Source organism: Pseudorca crassidens, chromosome 13 (genome assembly GCF_039906515.1).
Source record: "Pseudorca crassidens isolate mPseCra1 chromosome 13, mPseCra1.hap1, whole genome shotgun sequence".
NCBI classification, from domain to species: Eukaryota; Metazoa; Chordata; class Mammalia; order Artiodactyla; family Delphinidae; genus Pseudorca; species Pseudorca crassidens.
Window position 1 is genome coordinate 39561712 of NC_090308.1, and position 21409 is coordinate 39583120.

The 21409-nt window shown below is 36.5% G+C and overlaps 1 protein-coding gene across 6 annotated transcripts in view; it reads left to right on the forward strand.

The window, feature by feature from the left end:
* Positions 1 to 21409, forward strand: part of TBC1D32 (TBC1 domain family member 32) — a 188875-nt gene that overhangs the window by 113140 nt on the left and 54326 nt on the right. For all 6 annotated transcript variants that reach the window (XM_067702240.1, XM_067702242.1, XM_067702241.1 and 3 more), the window contains one exon: positions 10470 to 10595. In XM_067702240.1, coding sequence (XP_067558341.1) covers positions 10470 to 10595 — 126 coding nt within the window. The remainder of the gene's footprint in view (positions 1 to 10469; positions 10596 to 21409) is intronic.

Consider the following 21409-nt stretch of genomic DNA (forward strand, 5'->3'; position numbering starts at 1 on the left):
GAGCCGTGGCCGCTGGGCCTGTGCATCCAGAGCCTGTGCTCCACGACAGGAGAGGCCACAACAGTGAGAGGCCCACGTACTGCAAAAAAAAAAAAAAAAAAAAAAAAAAACTGTTTAAGCAATACTTTAAGATACAAATAGCTATTTTAAAAGCAAGCGTTCATATACTTGCTTTTTAGATTTAGAGGTAATAATTCACTGATTCTGATAGGTGTTATTCTAGTCATTTGCACTTCAATATTTGGGATATCATTTCATCGTTGTGGAAAAAATATCACTGTAGTTGTGTGCACATGGTGACATTCACCTAATTTGTCTCCCAGCTTCTAGATTTATCCTTCTTGCTACACTTAGCATTTCCTCATCTGTTAAATTGCCTCTTGTTAGTTCCTTGGCATCGGTGTTAGCTATTAGATGATTTATCTTCATCTGTGAATAAGAATCTTGAGACATCATTTGGTTCAGTTATTTTTCTTTGTATTCATTTTTAGGGTCACCATATTAAAATGTAAAAGCCCTTTAAAAGCTGATTAATATTATTTATGTACATATGTCACATATGTGAACATACCTAAATCATCATACATAAAAATCTATTCCAAAATATCATCTCTCTGTTATCTGAGAGTTGAGAAAAGTAGGAAGAAATGTGTTAGTATGGTAACTTACTGTTCCTGTGCAGAAGATAAGAAAGAGGGAAGGGGAGTCGGAGAAAGAAGAGTTTGTATGGTGGTTAAAACCAAGTACCTGTTAGCATGCACTACTAGAGATTAACTCATAATTCCTTTCCCATACGAAGCAGGAAGATTGTGAGATAGCAATCTGTTTTGTTTTGTTTTTGTTTTCCTAAGCTAAAATTAGATCTCCCAGGAGTTATAACATCCCTAGCCACTAGTATATGTTCCATTTTGATGTGTTCAGGATGGGTACTTCTTTCTCTAAGGAGGAAGGGAAATTCAGTACTTCCATACTGGGAAATAAAAATAGCTTGAGGAGTTGGATAGTGTACTCTGGGTATTGAAAGCATCAGAGAGAAATATCTTAATAAAATGAAAACTAAGCTCTTCTTACTTCCCTTTCTAGCATCTTCCATTCACTTTATTTTTTATTTTATAATGTTTATTCAGGCTGAATTATAAAAATCAGCAGTCTAGATTATGCCTGTATCCTATATACCTTACTACTGTAGAATTTCTGTCTTTATCAAGAAACTGTTTGGAAATATATTTACTTCGTTGGGGCTGGTGTCTTCAAAGTGGAGAGTAAGTTGGTGGTGGTGGTGGTTTTTGTTTGTTTTTTGTTTGGTTTGGTTTTTTTTGTTGGTGGTCATTGCCTGTGTGTTTCTAGTATTCCTAACAGGGCCAACAGAGTAGCAGAAGCACAGCAATAACTCACAAGGTTACTGACTGCCAGGCCATTGGCAATGATTGCTATTCTTTGATCTTAGAAATTCACATGGCTGCTCATTGAAAGCTTCAAACATATTAGTAACTCCTGATGTAAGTAAACTTGAATGTTCCAAGAGCTCCTCAGTAGTCACTCTTTACCCATGCAAACCTCTGGAGGCCCTTCCTTTGTGCTGTCTAAGAAGTAAACAGAGTGAAAGCTAATAACAAATATGTTACTTTCCCATTCTTTCATCTTGCTTGTCTTTTACTTCATCTCGTCTTTTCTCTTTCTTATGGTAATTATCCTATATATTCTGCATCAATCATATAGGTCTTTGAAAAAAATTTTTTTTTTTTTTTCGGTACGCAGGCCTCTCACTGTTGTGGCCTCTCCCGTTGCGGAGCACAAGCTCCGGATGCGCAGGCTCAGCGGCCATGGCTCACGGGCCCAGACGCTCCGCGGCATGTGGGATCTTCCCAGACCGGGACACGAACCTGTGTCCCCTGCATCGGCAGGCGGACTCTCAACCACTGCGCCACCAGGGAAGCCCTGAAAAATTTTTAAAACAGCTTCATTGAGATATAATTAACATACCATACAATTAACCCATATAAAGTATGCAATTGAGTGCTTTTTATTATATTCAGGTATGTGCAACCATCACCACAAATTTCAGAACATTTTCATCACCTCAAAAAGAAACCCAGTATCCTTGCTTTCCCCTCTTTCCTCACCCAGCTCTGAGCAGCCACAAATCTTTCTGTCTCTAGAGATTTCTCTAGTCTGAGCTTTCATATGAATGGAATAATATAGTATGCGGTATTTTGTGAAACAAACTTGGATTGTTTCCACCTTTTGGCTGTTATAATAATGCTGCTACAAACATTCCAGTACAAGTTTCTGAAAGCACCAAATCCTAGCCACTAGGCCACCAGGCAACTGCAGGTACAAGTTTCTGCATGAACATGTTTTCATTTCTCTAGAGTGTTATACCTAGGAGTGGAATTGCTGAATTATATGTTAACTCTGATAGTTTGAGAAACTGCCTCACTGTTTTCTAAAGCAGCTAAACCATTTTACATTCCCACCAGCAGTGTATGAGAGTTGATGTTTTCCACATCTTCATTTGTTATCTGATATTTTTGATTCTAGCCATCCTACTGGGTGTGAAGTGCTATTTCCTTGTGGTTTGATTTGCATTTGCTTGCTGACTAATAATGTTGAGCATCTCCTCATGTTCTTTTTTTAAATTGAGGTATAGTTGATTTATAATATTATGTAAATTTTAGGTGTTCAACATAGTGATTCACAATTTTTAAAGATTATACTCCATTTATAGTTATTATAAAATATTGGCAATATTCCCTGTGTTGTACAGTATATCTTTGTAGCTTATTTATTTTATAGATAGTAGTTTGTACCTCTTAATCCCCTGTCCCTATCTTGTACCTCTCTGATTCCCTCTCCCCATCTCCCCACTGGTAACCACTAGTTTGTTTTCTGTATCTGTGAGTTGTTTCTTTTTTGTTGTATTCACTAGTTTATTTTATTTTTTAGATTCCACATATAAGTGATACTCTTCATGTTCTTATTGGCCATTTGTATATCTTCCTTGGAGAGATGACTATGCAGATCCTGTGCCCATTTTTCAATTGGGTTATTTGTCTTTTTATTATTTTTTACATATTCTTAGTATAAGTCCCTTATCAAATATATGATTTAGAAACTTCTTTCATGCCTTAAAATACATTGTTTGTGCTTCTGGGCCTCTGCTCTTGATATTCCCTTTTCCTGGAGTACTAATTCCTACTCTTCATTTGGGTAATTCCTTCTAAACCTTTTGAAGCTTAGTCTGAATGTTACTTCTTCATAGAAGTAATTTCCACGTTATGTAAAATAGACTTCTTCCCTTGCTTCTCTCTCTGGCTCCCTGTTTATTTCTCTAACAGCACTTATAGTTTACCTATGAAGTTTACTTATGTATTTATTTTTTCACTGGCTGCTACTCTAGAATGTCACCTCCATGAACATTTTTGTCTAAAGTAGTAGGCAATAATAAATATTTATTGAATGAATGGGGGAATTAATATTGGATTTCTTCTCCCTTTGTTTTTCTAATCATCAAACTCTGTCTTCCAAATCTTTGTCAGAGGGCACTGGGAATTCCTTCTAGGCTAATCTGAAGTAAGTTTAGAAATTTTAATTTATACCTGGAATAACCTCTGATCTGACTCAGTTTTTAGAGAATGAATGGCTTTGCAGTTAGAAAGCTCCTTGAGCTAGACTTCTACATATATCATTCATGAAGGAGTCACTTTTATTATTCTTATTTTATCATTTACAAAGTACTACTTTACCCATATATAGCACATGAAAGGTATGCATTGTTAGCATTACATCTCATTTTTTCACAGTTGGAAAAAAAACCAAAAGCACAACCTTTATTCTGTGATTACATCCAATTTAATCTTTTATAGCTTTCAGTGTCTTAACTCTACCACTTCCTCTACTGCATTTCTACTTATCTCATAGGAAATTGATTTTCTGACTGGCAAAAACATTCTGTTTCAAGTACTGTATAAAAGAGTAAGTTCCATGGTGATAATCATTCCCTTTAATGGAAAGCACAAAATAATGTTAAAATTCGTTACTCTCTGATTATTCAGATATTGTAATTGGATATTTTTAGGTGACTTTATACATATATGAGAAAACAGGTCATTTTAAATCTTATATGAGAGATAAATCTCACTATGGTATCTTTTTTTTTCTTTTTGCCTCAACATGAAGTTGTTTTTCTTTCTACAAATTAAATGAGAAAAAGAGGGAGATTGTCATACAAAATTGAAATGAGTTCTAGATAGAACTTGCTTTTCACACTTTGTAATTTTTCAACTCTGAGTGAACTTTGTATAAAATCTATGTTGAATCGTTAGATTCTATGTGTTGATCAAATGCTTACAAGGACCATGTGATGTTCTTAGGTGAAGATCAGGAATCTAAGTCACTGTATTAAATCTGTATTATTTGCATAGATTTGATACTTTATAAAGGCGCAAGTGAACATTCAAACCATTGGCAATGTTTATTAAAACATATTATGTGTTAATATGTTGGGGGGTGGAAAAGGCTTTTTGCTAAGTATTTTTATATATGTCTACTTTGAATATTTCATAGTTGGAGCCTACTGTTTATCGAAAGTTAATCATTGCAATGCATTTTGGTCAGTAAGAAAACAAATATGGATAAAGTTTCTAAATTAGAGATGGAGCTGTAGAACAACAGCACCATATTTTGTGTCTCTGGGGTTATTCAGTGTTGAGTGAATGAGCAATAAAGTTGATAGCTTTTGTAGTTACAGTCTTAGGATGCCAACATATTCTAGCTCTCAAGACATGCTGATGTTATTTTAAATTGTTTGCATTAAAAGATGTTGAAATTTAGCCTTTTCAACTACAAATACTGTTATTTTGCCATTAGAATAATATCCTTATTTTTAAAAGACAGTTTTCATTTCTCTATATTGATTTTGTTTACCAAATTTTTATTTTTATCTTACTGGGTTTAATTCTTTTTTTTTTTTTTTTTTTTTGCGGTACGCGGACCTCTCACTGCTGTGGCCTCTCCCGTTGCGGAGCACAGGCTCCGGACGCGCAGGCTCAGCGGCCATGGCTCACAGGCCTAGCTGCTCCGCGGCATGTGGGATCCTCCCGGACCAGGGCACGACTGGGTTTAATTCTTTATTCACTGATGCTGCTCCTTGCTGACACTTTGGTAATTTCTGTCTTTTCAGACATTAAGTTCATGCCCATGTCCCTATGAATTATCTTCATGTCTTTTTAACTTACAAATGGGATGACAATCATTATATAATCCTAATAGTTAGATTCAAAATTGGAATATTATCTACATAGTAAGTAGAATTGAACTTAAGAGGAGAAAAGGGAGAATGAGATGACCTATAATGGCAACTACATTTTAATAAAAGAGTGAAAATTGCCAAATTAACAAATGAGTAGACTAGGTTGCTTTTATTTCTAGTCTGATAAATTATGTAAGATTTAGGATTACCACTCTTCCTCCAATCAACTAAAAATAGAATCCCATGGGAAAAATTGAAAGTGCTTTGAAAAATAATATTATACTACATAAAATGTAATGCAACATGATGATGGGTATTCTGATTTTAAAAACCTTTTTGTATTATGTCTTACACATATAGTCTATAAATATTTTTAGTGATGAATTCTCCCTTTTATTAAATATTTATCTAGGCCTTTATGTCAAGTCAGACACTTTTTCTTTTTTCTTTCTGTATTGTTTCTAACCTTGGAATTAAAATTTATTTTCTGCAGGTAAAGGTAAATGGCTTTGATTTGGCATCATCCTGTTAACTGAGAATAGGGATATAAGATTATGGTTTCTTTCCAGTGTAGTAAATCTTGAGCTGCAGCTGTTGAGATACTTAGTTTAAATAAGTATTTACTTTTGAATGATAAAACTCTTCATGTGCTTCTTACTTTCATGTTTGCAATAAACATGAATGGCAACCAGCAGAAATAGATCACCTGCTAGTTTAGGTGCAGGTCATAAGGGAAAACTAATTCCTTATTTTTTTTAAAAAACTTTTCACTGATTTCTCTTATAGTACATGCTTAATTATCACATATTAAAAGGAAAAGTGATATGATATTTCCAAAGTGAGGAATAATCTATATAACATATAGATGTCATGGGTTTAAGAACTCACAGTTCAAACAAAATAAAGACATGGAAGAATTTAGATACTCTCACATTTAGAAATGTAGGAAGAACTAATATTAAGCATCTGTCTAGTTGCTTCTTGGAGACCACTACAGAGTCTTCTTATTTATTGTATTAAGAGTAAGCTGGAATAACTCTATTAATATACATGGAAAAAGAAAAGATAAGCAGAAAACACAAATTGGAAGCAAATATTTCACAAATGAGCTTCAGTCTAATAGAAGGGTGACTTTCCAAATTAAGCCTAGGAATCTGTTGCTAGTTAGTTTATGAAATCTTCCATTTATTTGTTTCTTTTGTAGCAGTTGTTTATGATATTCTGTATAAAATGGGCATTTAAAATGTCTGATATCCTCAGAAAGAAGTGCTAAAAGTTTTCTGTATAGATTTTCTTTGCATTTATATTAAGCTTACATTTTTCCTCCCCTTGAAATTGAGGTTCTTTTTACATTATTTATAGTATAAGTATAATCTTTACTTCTATATAATAATCTTTTGAGAAATAAATTATACAATATCATCAAGTATGAAAAGATTATGGTGCTTACCATAACAAAGAATTTCAGAGTTTAGGTATGAAATATTGACTCTAATTGAATTTTGTAAACATGAAACTTGATGATTTTCCTTTCTTCCATTTTACTCAGTGGTAGTAAGTGCTTAATTGCTTGTTGCCAGAGGGAGCTGTCCTGTGCATTGTAGGATTTTTAGCAGCCTCCTGGTCTCTGCTCACTAGATGCCCATAGAACTCTCTCTTTGCACCCACCCCGCCCAGCTGTGACAGCCAGAAGTGTCTATAGACAGTACTGAAATATGGGGAGCAAAACTTAGTCCATTTGAGAACTATAGCTATAGATTCGTTTTTCCATTCTAGCACTTCATACAAATAGAATCACATAGGATACTTTATTTGTGCTTGCTTTCTTTAAGCATAATGGTTTTGAGATTCATCTAGTTTGTTACATGTACCACTTGGTTGTATCATTTTACTAAGTAGGATACCAGTGTAGATAACTACGATTTGGTTAAACATCACTTTTTGTTTGTATTTTCTTAAAATCCTTAAAAACAACTGCTTTAAAATTTGGGGCTGCTAATTGTATCACCTCAGTCCTTTCTGAGTCTTTGTATTAACTGATTTAACTACTGGTTATGAGTCGTTTTTTCCCCCTTTCTCATGTTAGTAATTTTTAATTGAATATTCAACATTATTAATTTTACATAGTTGAGTGCTAGATTTTGTTGTCTTTAAAGAGTAATGGACATTTTTGGGCATGCAGTCAAGTTACTCGTGGATCAGTTTGATCATTCAGGGCTTTCATTTTTTTGTTAGGGTAGGTGCAAAGTTGTCTTTATGGCTAATTTAACTCTGTTACTAAGGTGTGACTCTTCTGGTCTGTGGAACACTCTGGTAATTAAGGAGGACTCTTCACACTCTGTTTGGAACTTGGACATCTTCTAACCCTATGTATCCTCTGGGAGTTGTTCATTTTACAGCTCTCAGCTGTTCTTTACCCAGTCTTGTGGAGCTTCACTCTTCAACTGCACAGCTGATTCTTTGCAACCAACTTGACAAAGACTTATACAGATTTCTGGAGTTCTTCCTTTGTTCATCCTCTTCAGTACTCTGATCCACAAATTTTAGTCTCCTCAGCCTCTCTGCAATTTGACTTCTGTCTCTTTAACTCAGCCAGACCTCCAGGGCATCCCCCTTCCTGCACAGTGATCTTGAAAGTGATTCAAGAAAAAAAACAAGGCCCAAGTGTAAAAGTTACCTCATTAGTTTCCCTTTTCTCAGACATGACGGTCCTGTACTGCCTATTGGCCAGTGTCTGAAAACTGTTTGGGTATATTTTACCCATTTTTCAAGTTGTTTATGGCAGGAAGGCAAGTCTGTTTCTAGTTCCTCCATCATGGCCAGAAGCAGGACTTTGGTTTTTATTTTTTTGTGTGTGATTATAAACATAGAAATTTTGGCAAACATGAAATTCTGTGTATCGTTCATGGTTGTTCTACTCCCCAAATCACTGATTCAGAGTTACTGTATTCCTATGGTACCATTCCTTTGATTCCGTTTCCCCTTGCCTCATTCTCCATGCCCAAGGGCTTTTGCTGGAGTAAGATTATTAGCCTCTCTCTGGACTTCCTCACTTATTCTGTACAAAGTTAGGAAAGAAAAATGTTTGTTAGGTGAATTTTGGAGAAGGAATGGAAAATCTTAGATTAGCCTACTTAAAGGCTGTATTTCCAAGTTAGCCTACCGTTTTATTTTTTCTGTTTTTAAAAAGTTTTTTTAAGTTAGCTTATCTTTAGATTATACTCATACCTTTCCTAACAAGAGCAGTCAGCAGAGGCCTTTGGTTGTCTGTCATTGTCTGTAATTGAATATATTCAGTGCAGGGGAGATACTTGTAAGTCTATGTGGCAGGAGATCCAAGTTATGGTGCCTAATTTAGCTGTTATAGTACTAGCACTGATATTTTGAACTCCATTTATCTTCTCCTGTCTACTTTTCATTTGGTTCCAAATTTAGAGGGGGGGAATAAAGGAACTGTTTCCCTCAAACTTGGTAACATCACAGATACAAATTTTCAATAAACATATCAAATCACTAAATATTTTTAGTCGTGACGTTGCATATTGAAGAGCTCACGCTTCCACTGAGAGCTGAGGGAAACGATAACCAGAGGTTATGAGCATACAAAGTTGTCTCTCTAGGAGTCTTGCAGGCACTCTGTCTCCAGCTCAGCATTTGTTTATTGTCTCAAATCAAATTTCCAGGTACTAAATTGGGCCCTTTAGCCTTTCTACCAATTGGTAGATTCAGATGCATACCACATTTGCTGCTTCAGAATTGTTTACACTCTAGTGCCTGTGCTCTTTTCCTTAGAATGAGATGAAAAAGCAAAATAGAATAGCAAATGTGAAAGGAGAGACAGGAGAGCAATATGAGGCTGTAGAGCCGGAGGGAAGAGGCAAAAGATAACAGGATTTTTAAAAAGTAGGTAATTTACAGAAGAGCTGTATGGACATTCTCTATTTGAAGGAGATGGTGGTGGTTATAAAAGGCAGGCTTGCAGATGGATAGAAAGAATGACACAGAAGGAAACAAAGATGAAAAACAAACTGCATTTGTCTTTCCAGTCATGTGCCACTAGTGATTTTTTATAGCAGTATAACTGACTCTTAACAGTATTATATTAGTTTCAGGTATACCACATAGTGATTCAGTATATTTATAGATTATGCCCCATATAAAGTTTTTATAAGATATTGGCTACATTCTCTGCTGTAATTTTATCCTTGTATCTTACTTTACACCTATGGAGGGTGGGGCAAGATCAGTGAAGGGAATTAAGAGGTACAAACCATTAGTGATTCTTAATAGGTTCTAGATAGTTTGTTCTTGGGAAATAAGTAATGTAGATATTCTAAATGGAAACTATAAAAATTCCATTTTAATGCTGTTCAGTTGTCTTTTACCTAACTTATATTGAGATGCATTTAACATTAATACTCTGCTGTTAATAATATAATTTTCAACAAAATTATCAGCTTTGATATTTCTTGTTTAAAGGTTTTGAGAATCTTTATTAAAAATAATAATTTTCTCCTTTGACTAAATCAGTTTCATTTTTCTCTAGATATTGGTTCTGATTGAGGCCATTTATGAAATATTACAGAATCATTCTGGTCTTGATACTTAAAGAGAATAGATTAGATTAGTACTAAATATCAGAATTATACACTCTTCCAACAAAACAGTTCTTTCTGGTTTATGTGTATATTAGTGTGCATATGTTTGGTATAATTATATACTCATGATGATTGTATGAAAGAATATGTCTGTAGCTTTGATATGAGAAGGTTTTTTAGTGACCTAATTGTCAAATGTGGAAAGTTGAATAAATTATGATTTATATACTTAATCATATAATTTTATATATGATGACCATGAGGACTGTGTGAGGATATGTAGCTGCTTTTTTAGGACTAAATAAAACCAGTTTAGACCATTGGAATATGTATGTCTTTTTTTTTGTTGTTGTTGTTATATACACCTCTTATGTATGTCTTGATTATGCTCAATTATACTCCTATCTGTGTATATATAGTATATGCATACACACAGGCATACACACACACACACATGCTTTATGACATGTAAGTTTCATGAGGGCAAGTGACCTTGTCTGTCTAGATAAAATAAAATACTTTTTCTGGAACTTGTAACTGTTTACATAATTAAGTTGAATACTTATTTTTCAGTGTATCTAGCATGTTTTGTTAACATAACAAGTCATCTTTCTTATTAGACAATGATCTTGGCAAACTTCTATTGCACTTCAAAATGTCTGATAAGCAAACTGAGTGGATAGAAAACTGCCGAAGACAATTTTGCAAAATGATGAAGGCCAAACCTGATATAATCAGTGGAGGTGGTGAGTATGTTTTAATTTTTGTGAGTTTTTTGGCTTGAAGAGTATATTAGCAGAAGCTATGTTTTCCTGAAGACTAGTACTGGCATATCATATCTAGAATACATATTAATTCCAGAAGTCCATTGACTTCTGAGAAATTTGTGGTCCTGGGAACAAAAATTAAAATTTGGGAAATTACTCAGCTTTCTTTTAGTACTGTTTCAGAGGCCTTGGAAGCTAAATCTACCTTTGCCTAGGTAACAGTTTGCTTGGTTTCACCAGCTTTCACCTAGCTATACCATACTGCTATGTTTTTGGAACTTTATTGAATGTTTTGACATATTTTGAAACTCCGCCACATCTAGCCAAATAAATTCAGTGACTTTTAAGGAAATTTGGGTGTGTGTGTGTGGGGATAACTATGTTGTCTAACCAGCAAGCAAGTTGTTTTATGTTCAGATATTTATATGCATGCATGCTTCCTAAAATTATGTTTTAATTAACATTATCTTAAATAAAGATAGTCTAAGAAAAAGTTCTAATGTCAATATAAGCTAGATTTCTTGAAAGCTATAATTTGAAAATGATTGTCCTCTTTATCAGCCATGCTTTATGGTTTTCATGTTTGTATCATTTGCTGTAAAATTAAAAATGGGAAATAAAAATAAGTTTATATTTTGTTGGAGAAATTATATTTTCAGGGAATATGATATATATGGGCAAGAAATCAAACATTATTCTCCAAAATTTTAGTGTAAAATGAGCAGTTCACCTGTTTCATACGCCCCCAAATATTTTAAAAATAGGTATTAGAAATATATATTTATCACTGGTTGCATAATAGAAAATATTTAAAATAGGTTTTGCAAATGCCAAAAGGTACAGAACAAAATGAGAAAGGAGCAGCTTGGAATATTGTTCAGTTTAAACACCCTAAGTAAAGGTGTAGTTTTCTGAGTTTCTCTCTTACAGGGATGGTGATAAGACAGGAGAGAAATCACCTGTTCAGTCCTATCCATGACTCTGAAACAACATAAACAAGTAGAACATTACCATTAAAACTGTGTTCTATTTGGAATCTTGGGGCATTTCCCACAAGATTTGACCTTAGTTCTACATTACTCTGATACCGTGTCCACTGTTAGATTTTGAGCTACTTTCAAAAGTAGATCTTGACCTCTCTGCCCAGCAAGGTCTAGTAGGTTACACAAAACTCAGTTACTTTTAACAGCAACTTTATAAGATAGTCTGCATTTTATGGATAAGGAAACAAAAGCCAGGAAATGTTAGATAACCAGCTCAGTTCACAGTGGCAGACCCAAGAAGTGAATTCAAGCAATCTGAATCCAAAACTCGTGCTTAGTATCAGTTTTCGATACTACCTCTTTGCACCTTCTCTTTACTACCTAATATTTTCCACGTGGGAGGCAAACAACATTTATTAAGTAAACCCAGGTGAGCGTAATACTGATTGAGATAGAAGATGATAAAAGTTTTTAATTATCTCCAGTCTCATAGCATACTTGTTTTCTGTCTATAAGCTAAGATGAACTAATTTGGGGGGTAAGCTGCAGAAATACTGAACAAATAAATGCTTTTGTAAGGCAGGCATGCTTATTTGTCTGTGTGCATGCACATGTACATCTGGCTCTATAATCTGGTTCAACTTGGGTTTTTTTTTTTTTAGACATCTTTATTGGAATATAATTGTTTTACAATGGTGTGTTAGTTTCTGCTTTATAACAAAGTGAATCACCTATATGTATGTGTATATACATGACTCTTTTTGAATTATGGTTTGCTCAGGGTGTATGCCCAGTAGTGGGATTGCTGGGTCGTATGGTAGTTTTATATTTAGTTCTTTAAGGAACCTCCATACTGTTCTCCAGAGTGACTGTATCAATTTACATTTCCACCAGCAGTGCAAGAGGGTTCCCTTTTCTCCACACCCTCTCCAGTGTTTGTTGTTTGTAGATTTTTTTGATGGTGGCCATTCTGACTGGTGTGAGGTGATACCTCATTGTAGTTTTGATTTGCATTTCTCTGATGATTAGTGGTGTTGAGCATCCTTTCATGTGTCTGTTGGAAATCTGTATATCTTCTTTGGAGAGATGTCTATTTAGGTCTTCTGTGCATTTTTGAATTGGGTTGTTGGCTTTTTTGATATTGAGCTGCTTGTATATTTGGAGATTAATCCTTTGTCAGTTGCTTCATTTGCAAATATTTTCTCCCATTCTGAAGGTTGTCTTTTCGTCTTGTTTATGGTTTCCTTTGCTGTGCAAAGGCTTCCAAGTTTCATTAGATCCCATGTTGAATAGTAGTGGTGAGAGTGGGAAACCTTGTCTTGTTCCTGATCTTAGGGGAAATGGTTTCAGTTTTTCACCATTGAGGATGATGTTGGCTGTGGGTTTGTCATATATGGCCTTTATTATGTTGAGGAAAGTTCCCTCTCTGCCTACTTTCTGGAGGGTTTTTATCATAAATGGTGTTGAATTTTGTCTAAAGTTTTTTCTGCATCTATTGAGATGATCATGTGGTTTTTCTCCTTCAGTTTGTTAATATGGTTTATCACATTGATTGATTTGTGTATATTGAGGAACCCTTGCATTCCTGGGATAAACCCCACTTGATCAGGGTGTATGATCCTTTTAATGTGCTGTTGGATTCTGTTTGCTAGTATTTTGTTGAGGATTTTTACATCTATGTTCATCACTGATAATGGCCTGTAGTTTTCTTTCTATGTGACATCTTTGTCTGGTTTTGGTATCAGGGTGATGGTGGCCTTGTAAAATGAGTTTGGGAGTGTTTTTCACTCTGCTATATTTTGGAAGAGTTTGAGAAGGATAGGTGTTAGCTCTTCTCTAAATGTTTGATAGAATTCACCTGTGAAGCCATCTGGTGGTGGGCTTTTGTTGGTTGGAAGATTTTTGATCACAGTCTCAATTTCTGTGCTTGTGATTGGTGTGTTTAATTTTCTGTTTCTTCCTGTTTCAGTCTTGGAAGGTTGTGCTTCTCTAAGAATGTGTCCATTTCTTCCAGGTTGTCCATTTTATTGGCATAGAGTTGCTTGCAGTAATCTCTCATGATGCTTTGTATTTTTGCAGTGTCAGTTGTTACTTCTCCTTTTTCATTTCTAATTCTATTGATTTGAGCCTTCTCCCTTTTTTTCTTGATGAGTCTGGCTGATGGTTTATCAATTTTGTTTATCTTCTCAAAGAACCAGCATTTAGTTTTATTGATCTTTGCTATTGTTTCCTTCATTTCTTTTTCATTTACTTCTGATCTGATCTTTATGATTTCTTTCCTTCTGCTAACTTTGGGGATTTTTTTGTTCTTCTTTCTCTAATTGCTTTAGGTGTAAGGTTAGGTTGTTTATTTGAGATGCTTTTTGTTTCTTGCAGTATGATTGTATTGCTATAAACTTCCCTCTTAGAAGTGCTTTTGCTGCGTCCCATAGGTGTTGGGTCATCGTGTTTCCATTGTAATTTGTTTCTAGGTATTTTTCGATTTCCTCTTTGATTTCTTAGTGATCTCTTGGTTATTTAGTAGTGTATTGATTAGCCTCCATGTATTTGTATTTTTTATAGATTTTTTCTTGTAATTGATATGCAGTCTCATAGTGTTGTGGTCAGAAAAGATACTTGATACAATTTCACTTTTCTTAAATTTACCAAGGCTTGATTTGTGACCCAAGATATGATCTATTCTGGAGAATGTTCCATGAGCACTTGAGAAGAAAGTGTACTCTGCTGTTTTGGCAGGAAATGTCCTATAAATATCAATTAAGCCCATCTTGTTTAATGTATCATTTAAAGCTTGTGTTTCCTTATTTTGTTTCATTTTGGATGATCTGTCCATTGGTGAAAGTGGGTTGTTGAAGTCCCCTACTATGATTGTGTTACTGTCGATTTCCCCTTTTATGGCTGTTATTATTTGCCTTATGTATTGAGGTGCTCCTATGTTGGGTGCATAAATATGTACGATTGTTATTTCTTCTTCTTTGATTGATCCCTTTATCATTATGTAGTGTCCTTGTTTGTCTCTTGTAATAGTCTTTGGGTTTTTTTGGTTTTTTGGGGGATTTTGGGCGGGATTTTTTTCTGCGGTACGCGGGCCTCTCACTGTTGTGGCCTCTCCCATTGCGGAGCACAGGCTTTGGATTTGCCGGCTCAGCAGCCATGGCTCATGGGCCCAGCCGCTCTGCAGCATGTGGGATCTTCCCAGACCAGGGCACGAACCCGTGTCCCCTGCATTGGCAGATGGACTCTCAACCACTGCCCCACCAGGGAAGCCCTAGTCTTTGTTTTAAAGTCTATTTTGTCTGATATGAGAATTGCTACTCCAGCTTTCTTTTGATTTCCATTTGCATGGAATATCTTTTTTCCTTCCCCGTACTTTCTGTATGTGTTCCTAGCTCTGAAGTGGGTCTCTTGTAGACAGCATATATATGGGTCTTGTTTTTGTATCCATTCAGCCAGTCTATGTCTTTTGGTTGGAGCATTTAACCCATTTACATTTAACGTAGTTATCGACATGTATGTTCCTATTACCATTTTCTTCGCTGTTTTGGGTTCGTTATTATAGGTCTTTTCCTTCTCTTGTGTTTCCTGCCTAGAGAAGTTCCTTTAGCATTTGTTTTAAAGCTGGTTTGGTGGTGCTGCATTCTCTTAGAATTTGCTTGTCTGTAAAGGTTTTAATTTCACTGTCGAATCTGAATGAGATCCTTGCTGGGTAGAGTATTCTTGGTTGCAGGTTTTTCCCTTTCATCACTTGTAATATGTCTTGCCACTCCCTCTGGCTTGCAGAGTTTCTCCTGAAAGATAAGCTGTTAACCTTTTGTGGACTCCCTGTATGTTATTTGTTGTTTTTCCCTTGCTGCTTTTAATATTTTTTCTTTGTATTTAAGTTTTGATAGTCTGATTAATATGTGCCTTGGCGTGTTTCTCCTTGGATTTATCCTGTATGGGACTCTCTCCGCTTCCTGGACTTGGTTGACCATTTCCTTTCCCACGTGAGGGAAGTTTTCAACTATAATCTCTTCATGTATTTTCTAGTCCCTTTCTTTTTCTCTTCTTCTTCTGGGACCCCTATTATTCAAATGTTGGTGCGTTTAATGTTGTCCCAGAGGTCTCTGAGCCTGTCCTCAATTCTTTTCATTCTTTTTTCTTTATTCTGTTCTGCGGTAGTTATTTCCACTATTTTATATTCCAGGTCACTTATCTGTCCTTCTGCCTCAGTTATTCTTCCTTTGACTCCTAGAGAATTTTTAATTTCATTTATTGTGTTGTTCATCATTGTTTGTTTGCTCTTTAGTTCTTCTAGGTCCTTGTTAAACATTTCTTGTATTTCCTCCATTCTATTTACACGATTTTGGATCATCTTTACTATAATTACTCTGAATTCTTTTTCAGGTAGACTGCCTATGTCTTCTTCATTTGTTTGGTCTGGTGGGTTTTTACCCTGCTCCTTCATGTGCTGTTTGTTTCTCTGTCCTCTCATTTTGCTTATCTTACTGTGTTTGGGGTCTTGTTTCTCAGGCTGCAGGTTTGTATTTCCCATTGTTTTTGGTGTGTGCCCCCAGTGGCTAAGGTTTGTTCGGTGGGTTGTATAGGCTTCCTGGTGGAGGGGACTGGTGCCTCTGTTCTGGTGGATGAGGCTGGATCTTGTCTTTCTGGTCATCAGGCTCATGTCCAGTAGTGTGTTTTGGGGTGTCTTTGACCTTATAATGATTTTAGGCAACCTCTCTGCTAATGGGTGGGGTCATGTTCCTGTCTTGCTAGTTATTTGGCATAGGATGTCCAGCACTGTAGCTTGCTGGTCTTTGAGTGGAGCTGGGTCTTAGCATTGAGATGGATATTGCTGGGAGAGCTTTCACCGTTTGATATTATACGGAGCTGGGAGGTCTCTGGTGGTCCAGTGTCCTGATCTCGGCTCTGTCACCTCAGAGGCACATGCCTGACACCTGGCCAGAGTACGAAGACCCTGCCAGCCACACAACTCAGAAGAAAAGGGAGAAAGAAAGAAAGAAAAAATAAAAATAAAGTTACTAAAATAAAAATTTAAGTAATAAAAACAGAAAAAAAAAGAAAGAAGGAAGCAACCAAAGAAAAAACAGATACACCAATGATAAGAAGCGCTAAAAATTATACTAAAAAAAAAAAGGACAGGCACAACCCTAGGAGAAACGGTAAAAGCAAAGCTATACAGGCAACATCACACAAAGAAGCATACACATACACACTGACAAAAAGAGAAAAAGGAAAAATACATATCTCTATATTAAAGACAAAAGAGAGCAGCCAAATCAATAAGCATATCTACCAATTATAATAAATTCTAAATACTGACCTAAGATAAACGTGAGACCAGAAACAAATTAGCTGCAGAAAGCAAAACCGAAGTCTACAGTTGCTCCCAAAATCCACCACCTCAATTTTGGGATGATTCGTTGTCTATTCAGGTATTCCACAGATGCAGAGTACATCAAGCTGATTGTGAAGATTTAATCCGCTGCTCCTGAGGCTGCTGGGAGATTTCCCTTTCTCTTCTTTGTTCGCACAGCTCCTGGGGTTCAGCTTTGGATTTGGCCTCGCCTCTGCGTGTAGATCGCCTGAGGGTGTCTGTTCCCACCCAGATAGGACAGGGTTAATGGAGCAGCTGATTCGGGGGCTCTGGCTCAGTCAGGCCAGGGGAAAAGAGGTGTACAGAATGGGGGGCAAGCCTGCAGCAGAAGAGGCCAGCATGACGTTGCAACAGCCTGAGGTGCACCCTGTGTTCTCCTGGGGAAGTTGTCCCTGGATCACGGGACCCTGGCAGTGGCGGGCCACACAGGCTCCCGGGCGGGGAGGTGTGGAGAGTGACCTGTGCTTGCACACAGGTTTCTTGTTGGCAGCAGCAGCAGCCTTAGCATCTCATGCCCATCTCTGCTGTCCAAGCTGATAGCCTTGGAGCTTGTTTAGGTGGTGCCCTGAATCCCTTCTCCTTGCACACCCTGAAACAATGGTCTCTTGCCTCTTCGGCAGGTCCAGACCTTTTCCCGGACTCCCTCCCGTCTAGCTGTGGTGCACTAGCCTCCTTCAGGCTGTGTTTACGCAGCCAACCTAAGTCCTCCCCCTGGGATCTGACCTCCGAAGCCTGAGCCTCAGCTCCCAGCCCCCACCCGCCCCTGCGGGTGAGCAGACAAGCCTCTCGGGCTGGTGAGTGCTGGTCGGCACCGATCCTCTGTGCGGGAATCTCTCCGCTTTGGCCTCCGCACCTCTGTTGCTGCGCTCTCCTCCATGGCTCCAAAGCTACCCGGCTCCGCCACCCGCACTCTCCGCCAGTGAATGGGCTTCCTAGTGTGTGGAAACTTTTCCTCCTTCACAGCTCCCTCCCAGAGGTGCAGGTCCCATCCCTAATCTTTGTCTCTGTTTTTTACTTTTTTCTTTTGCCCTACCCAGGTACATGGGGAGTTTCTTGCCTTTTGGGAAGTCTGAGGTCTTCTGCCGGCATTCAGCAGGTGTTGTGTAGGAGTTGTTCCACATGTAGATGTATTTCTGATGTATTTGTGGGGAGGAAGGTGATCTCCATGTCTTACTCCTCTGTCGTCTTGAAAGTCTCGGTCAACTTGGGTTTTAAATATAAGCAATCTACAGTTATCAAGAACCAAAGATTTTAAAATTATCATTACCTATGCTGCATTTTCTCCCCAAAATCTCTACGTAAGACTCTGCAGTGCACAATAAATACCATGTACCTTCATTAATATTTTTTCATAATTATAATATTGAGTGAATGAATTAGTCTTAACCTCTCTATAAATTATACGATCTGAATCCAAAAGGAGGTAGACAAAGGAAATTCAGTTAACAAGAAACTTATTGAGAACCTACTTGTTGACCCCCTGTTCTGCTCCCCACTATGGGCAGCTACTGTCCTTTGTAGGTAATGGTAAGGAGGGGGCGAACAATCCATCAGTAGTCTTCCCAAATTGATTTAAACCCAGGGCATCTAAACAGCTATCAGGAGAGAAAATTTCCAACTTTCTCTGGCTTGAGCTCCTGCTGTTTCCAGAGTTTTCTTTCCCGGGTTTTAGCTTTTAAGAACAAGTGAGACAATGTAGATGTGTAATTGCCTAACATTCCTGCACTCACTTGTAATGAGTCACTCGGAGAAGCAATAGATTATATGACCTAGAGCTCACAGGCCGAAGTTAATTTTTTAAAACATGAGTCAGATTTTTCCTTTTCATGACCTTATTTTTGGTCTGTGAGTATTTTCCACCCTACCCCCAACTATATCTGAGACCTTTTTCCTAGCATAGAACTAACGAGGACATGTTCCCTGAACCTCTATAAATTTCCTTCATTTTCATGTGTTTATTTCATTCAGCTCTGGGAGAGAACATAGTTTCTTGTCAGGAAGATCTCTGTAGGTCTGATTGACTTCTAGTTTCCCCTGAATTTACTAACCTAGCCTCTTGTTGTCTATCCATTCTAAACATTGGATTCCATCATCAATTGCACGTTTAATTTCTACTCTTATATCTGTCTTTGTAGAGTTGTCTCCGTATTAAAAAAAGCTTCTATTTCTCACATTATCTTCTAATCATTGTTTTCCACTAATCTTTTATTTGTGACCTAATAATTAAATATACAATTTTAAATAGGTTCCAAGTATGTTCTTCCTATTTCTGTTCTCTAATATTGATAATATAGTTTATAACTGGAATTCTAGTGTAGGATTCATATAATTTGAGTTGGTCACTAGATAACATGTACAACATGTCTGATAGACAGTGTTGGAAACTGGTATGCTTTATAACTATAATACATTTTGTATAACTGTATACTTCAAATGCTCAGATTATCACAACTTGGACTCTTAAGAGTTTTTGTTTAAGTTGGCCTCTTTGTCCTTTAAATTTTAATTTATTTTTTCTGTTTTCCTCTGAAAGAATCCTGGCATAGTAACAGCAATGAGGTCATCTAGACTCACTTTTTCAGCTCCTAAACATAGTTCAAGGGATTCTGGTTCCTTTCAGTGGGGAGAATAACATTAGGGGCAAAATTTGAGCAACAGTGTGCATTAGGTGCCTCCACATAATCACTTAGGATAAGATGACATGAGTCAAGTGTCCTCTTTAAACAACAACAACAAAAAAAAGTGGGGGCTGTATTTTTGTTTCAAATTTACTTCTGGCTATATATATTTTTTAATTTTCCTCTGAGCATTTAATCTAGTTTTCTCATTTTGTCCTGCCATTTAGATTTTATCTATATGAGATGCCATGGAAAGTATTAAAGTGTATTCTTCTTGCATTCTCTTTTCTGACTGCTGTCACTAGTATATACCTAGTACAGTAATTGAAAGAAACAGCCTGGTTCCCTTTGACTTCTCTCTTTCTTTCATCCTCTGACTCTCATGTACTTGGTTACCATGTCTTAGAGTTTATTCTTAATTTTTTTTTAATCTTTCTTTCTCATCCATGTCCTCTGCTGCTACTTTAATTCAAGTATTAATCATTTAGCAACTAAATTATTGTGTGAAATACATGATCATTTTAGGAAAACTAGAAATTATAAACAAAATGAAGAAAGTTAAATTTACCTGTAATCTCTGAAGGATAAGGTTAGCACTAAGTTATTTTTAGCCAAAAAGATTTAATACCTACCATACTATTTTCTTTTGCCATTTCACTCAATACAGTGTTGTACAGAATTTTCCATGTCAGTGAATGTGCTTATACAAAGTAATTTTTTTAATATCTTTTTTGGAGTATAATTGCTTCACAATGGTGTGTTAGTTTCTGCTTTATAACAAAGTGAATCAGTTATAAATATACATATGTTCCCATATCTCTTCCCTCTTGCATCTCCCTCCCTCCCCCCCTCCCTATCCCACCCCTCTAGGTGGTCACAAACCACCTAGCTGATCTCCCTGTGCTATGCGGCTACTTCCCACTAGCTATCTATTTTACATTTGGTAGTGTATATATGTCCATGCCACTCTTTCACTTTGTCAGTCTACTCATTTATCTATGGATCTGATTCCTATAACACTTTCCTTTATCTCAGTTGACCCCCTGGGATCCTAGCCAGTTACTGTTTCAAATATGCAGTAATGAGACCAAAATCTTTAATAATTTAGATTATCTGATAATATCAAAGCACTAGTAAATCACTTAAAAAAAAGACATATACAGCCTACTATAAGCAGAAACAGAGACATTAAAGCTCATGAAAGAAAGCATAAGAGGTGCTATGATGATAAAAGCCTGAGGCCTGAAAGGAGGATCCCTAATGGCTGATGCTAAAGGGGCAAAAGCATCAATTCCTTTGTTTTTCCACTCACTTTAACCTTGTGAGCACCATCATATATCGTTATTGGTCTAGCCTTAATGGCATTCTTCCTGTGGTATTTGCCCATCGTGTGATTCTTTTACCAAAGCTCCTTTTTTCATCCACCCTCTTCTTGGCATAATTAACCAAGGGAAAGAGGAATTCAGCACAATTTCTAATCCATCACCTTCTGAATCCTTCTGTGCTTCAGCTATACCATAACAACTCAAAGTTGTTTTGTACCCATGGACTTTAAATTGGCCTGTCTTCTATCTACTTATGGTTATAAAGCAGTTGTACTTGGTACAAGCAGATAATTCACTAAGACTCAATATTAATCACATGAATAATATAAGAATAAAGAATGATTTCAAATAGGCTAAGAATAAAAAAATTTTACGTGTGATTGTCTAATTTATATGATGGAACTTACATCCAGCCTTTAAGGAGTCTAAACATTCATAATGAAAAAAGTACAGAGATGATTTCTACTTTTAAAAGATGGAGTAGATGATC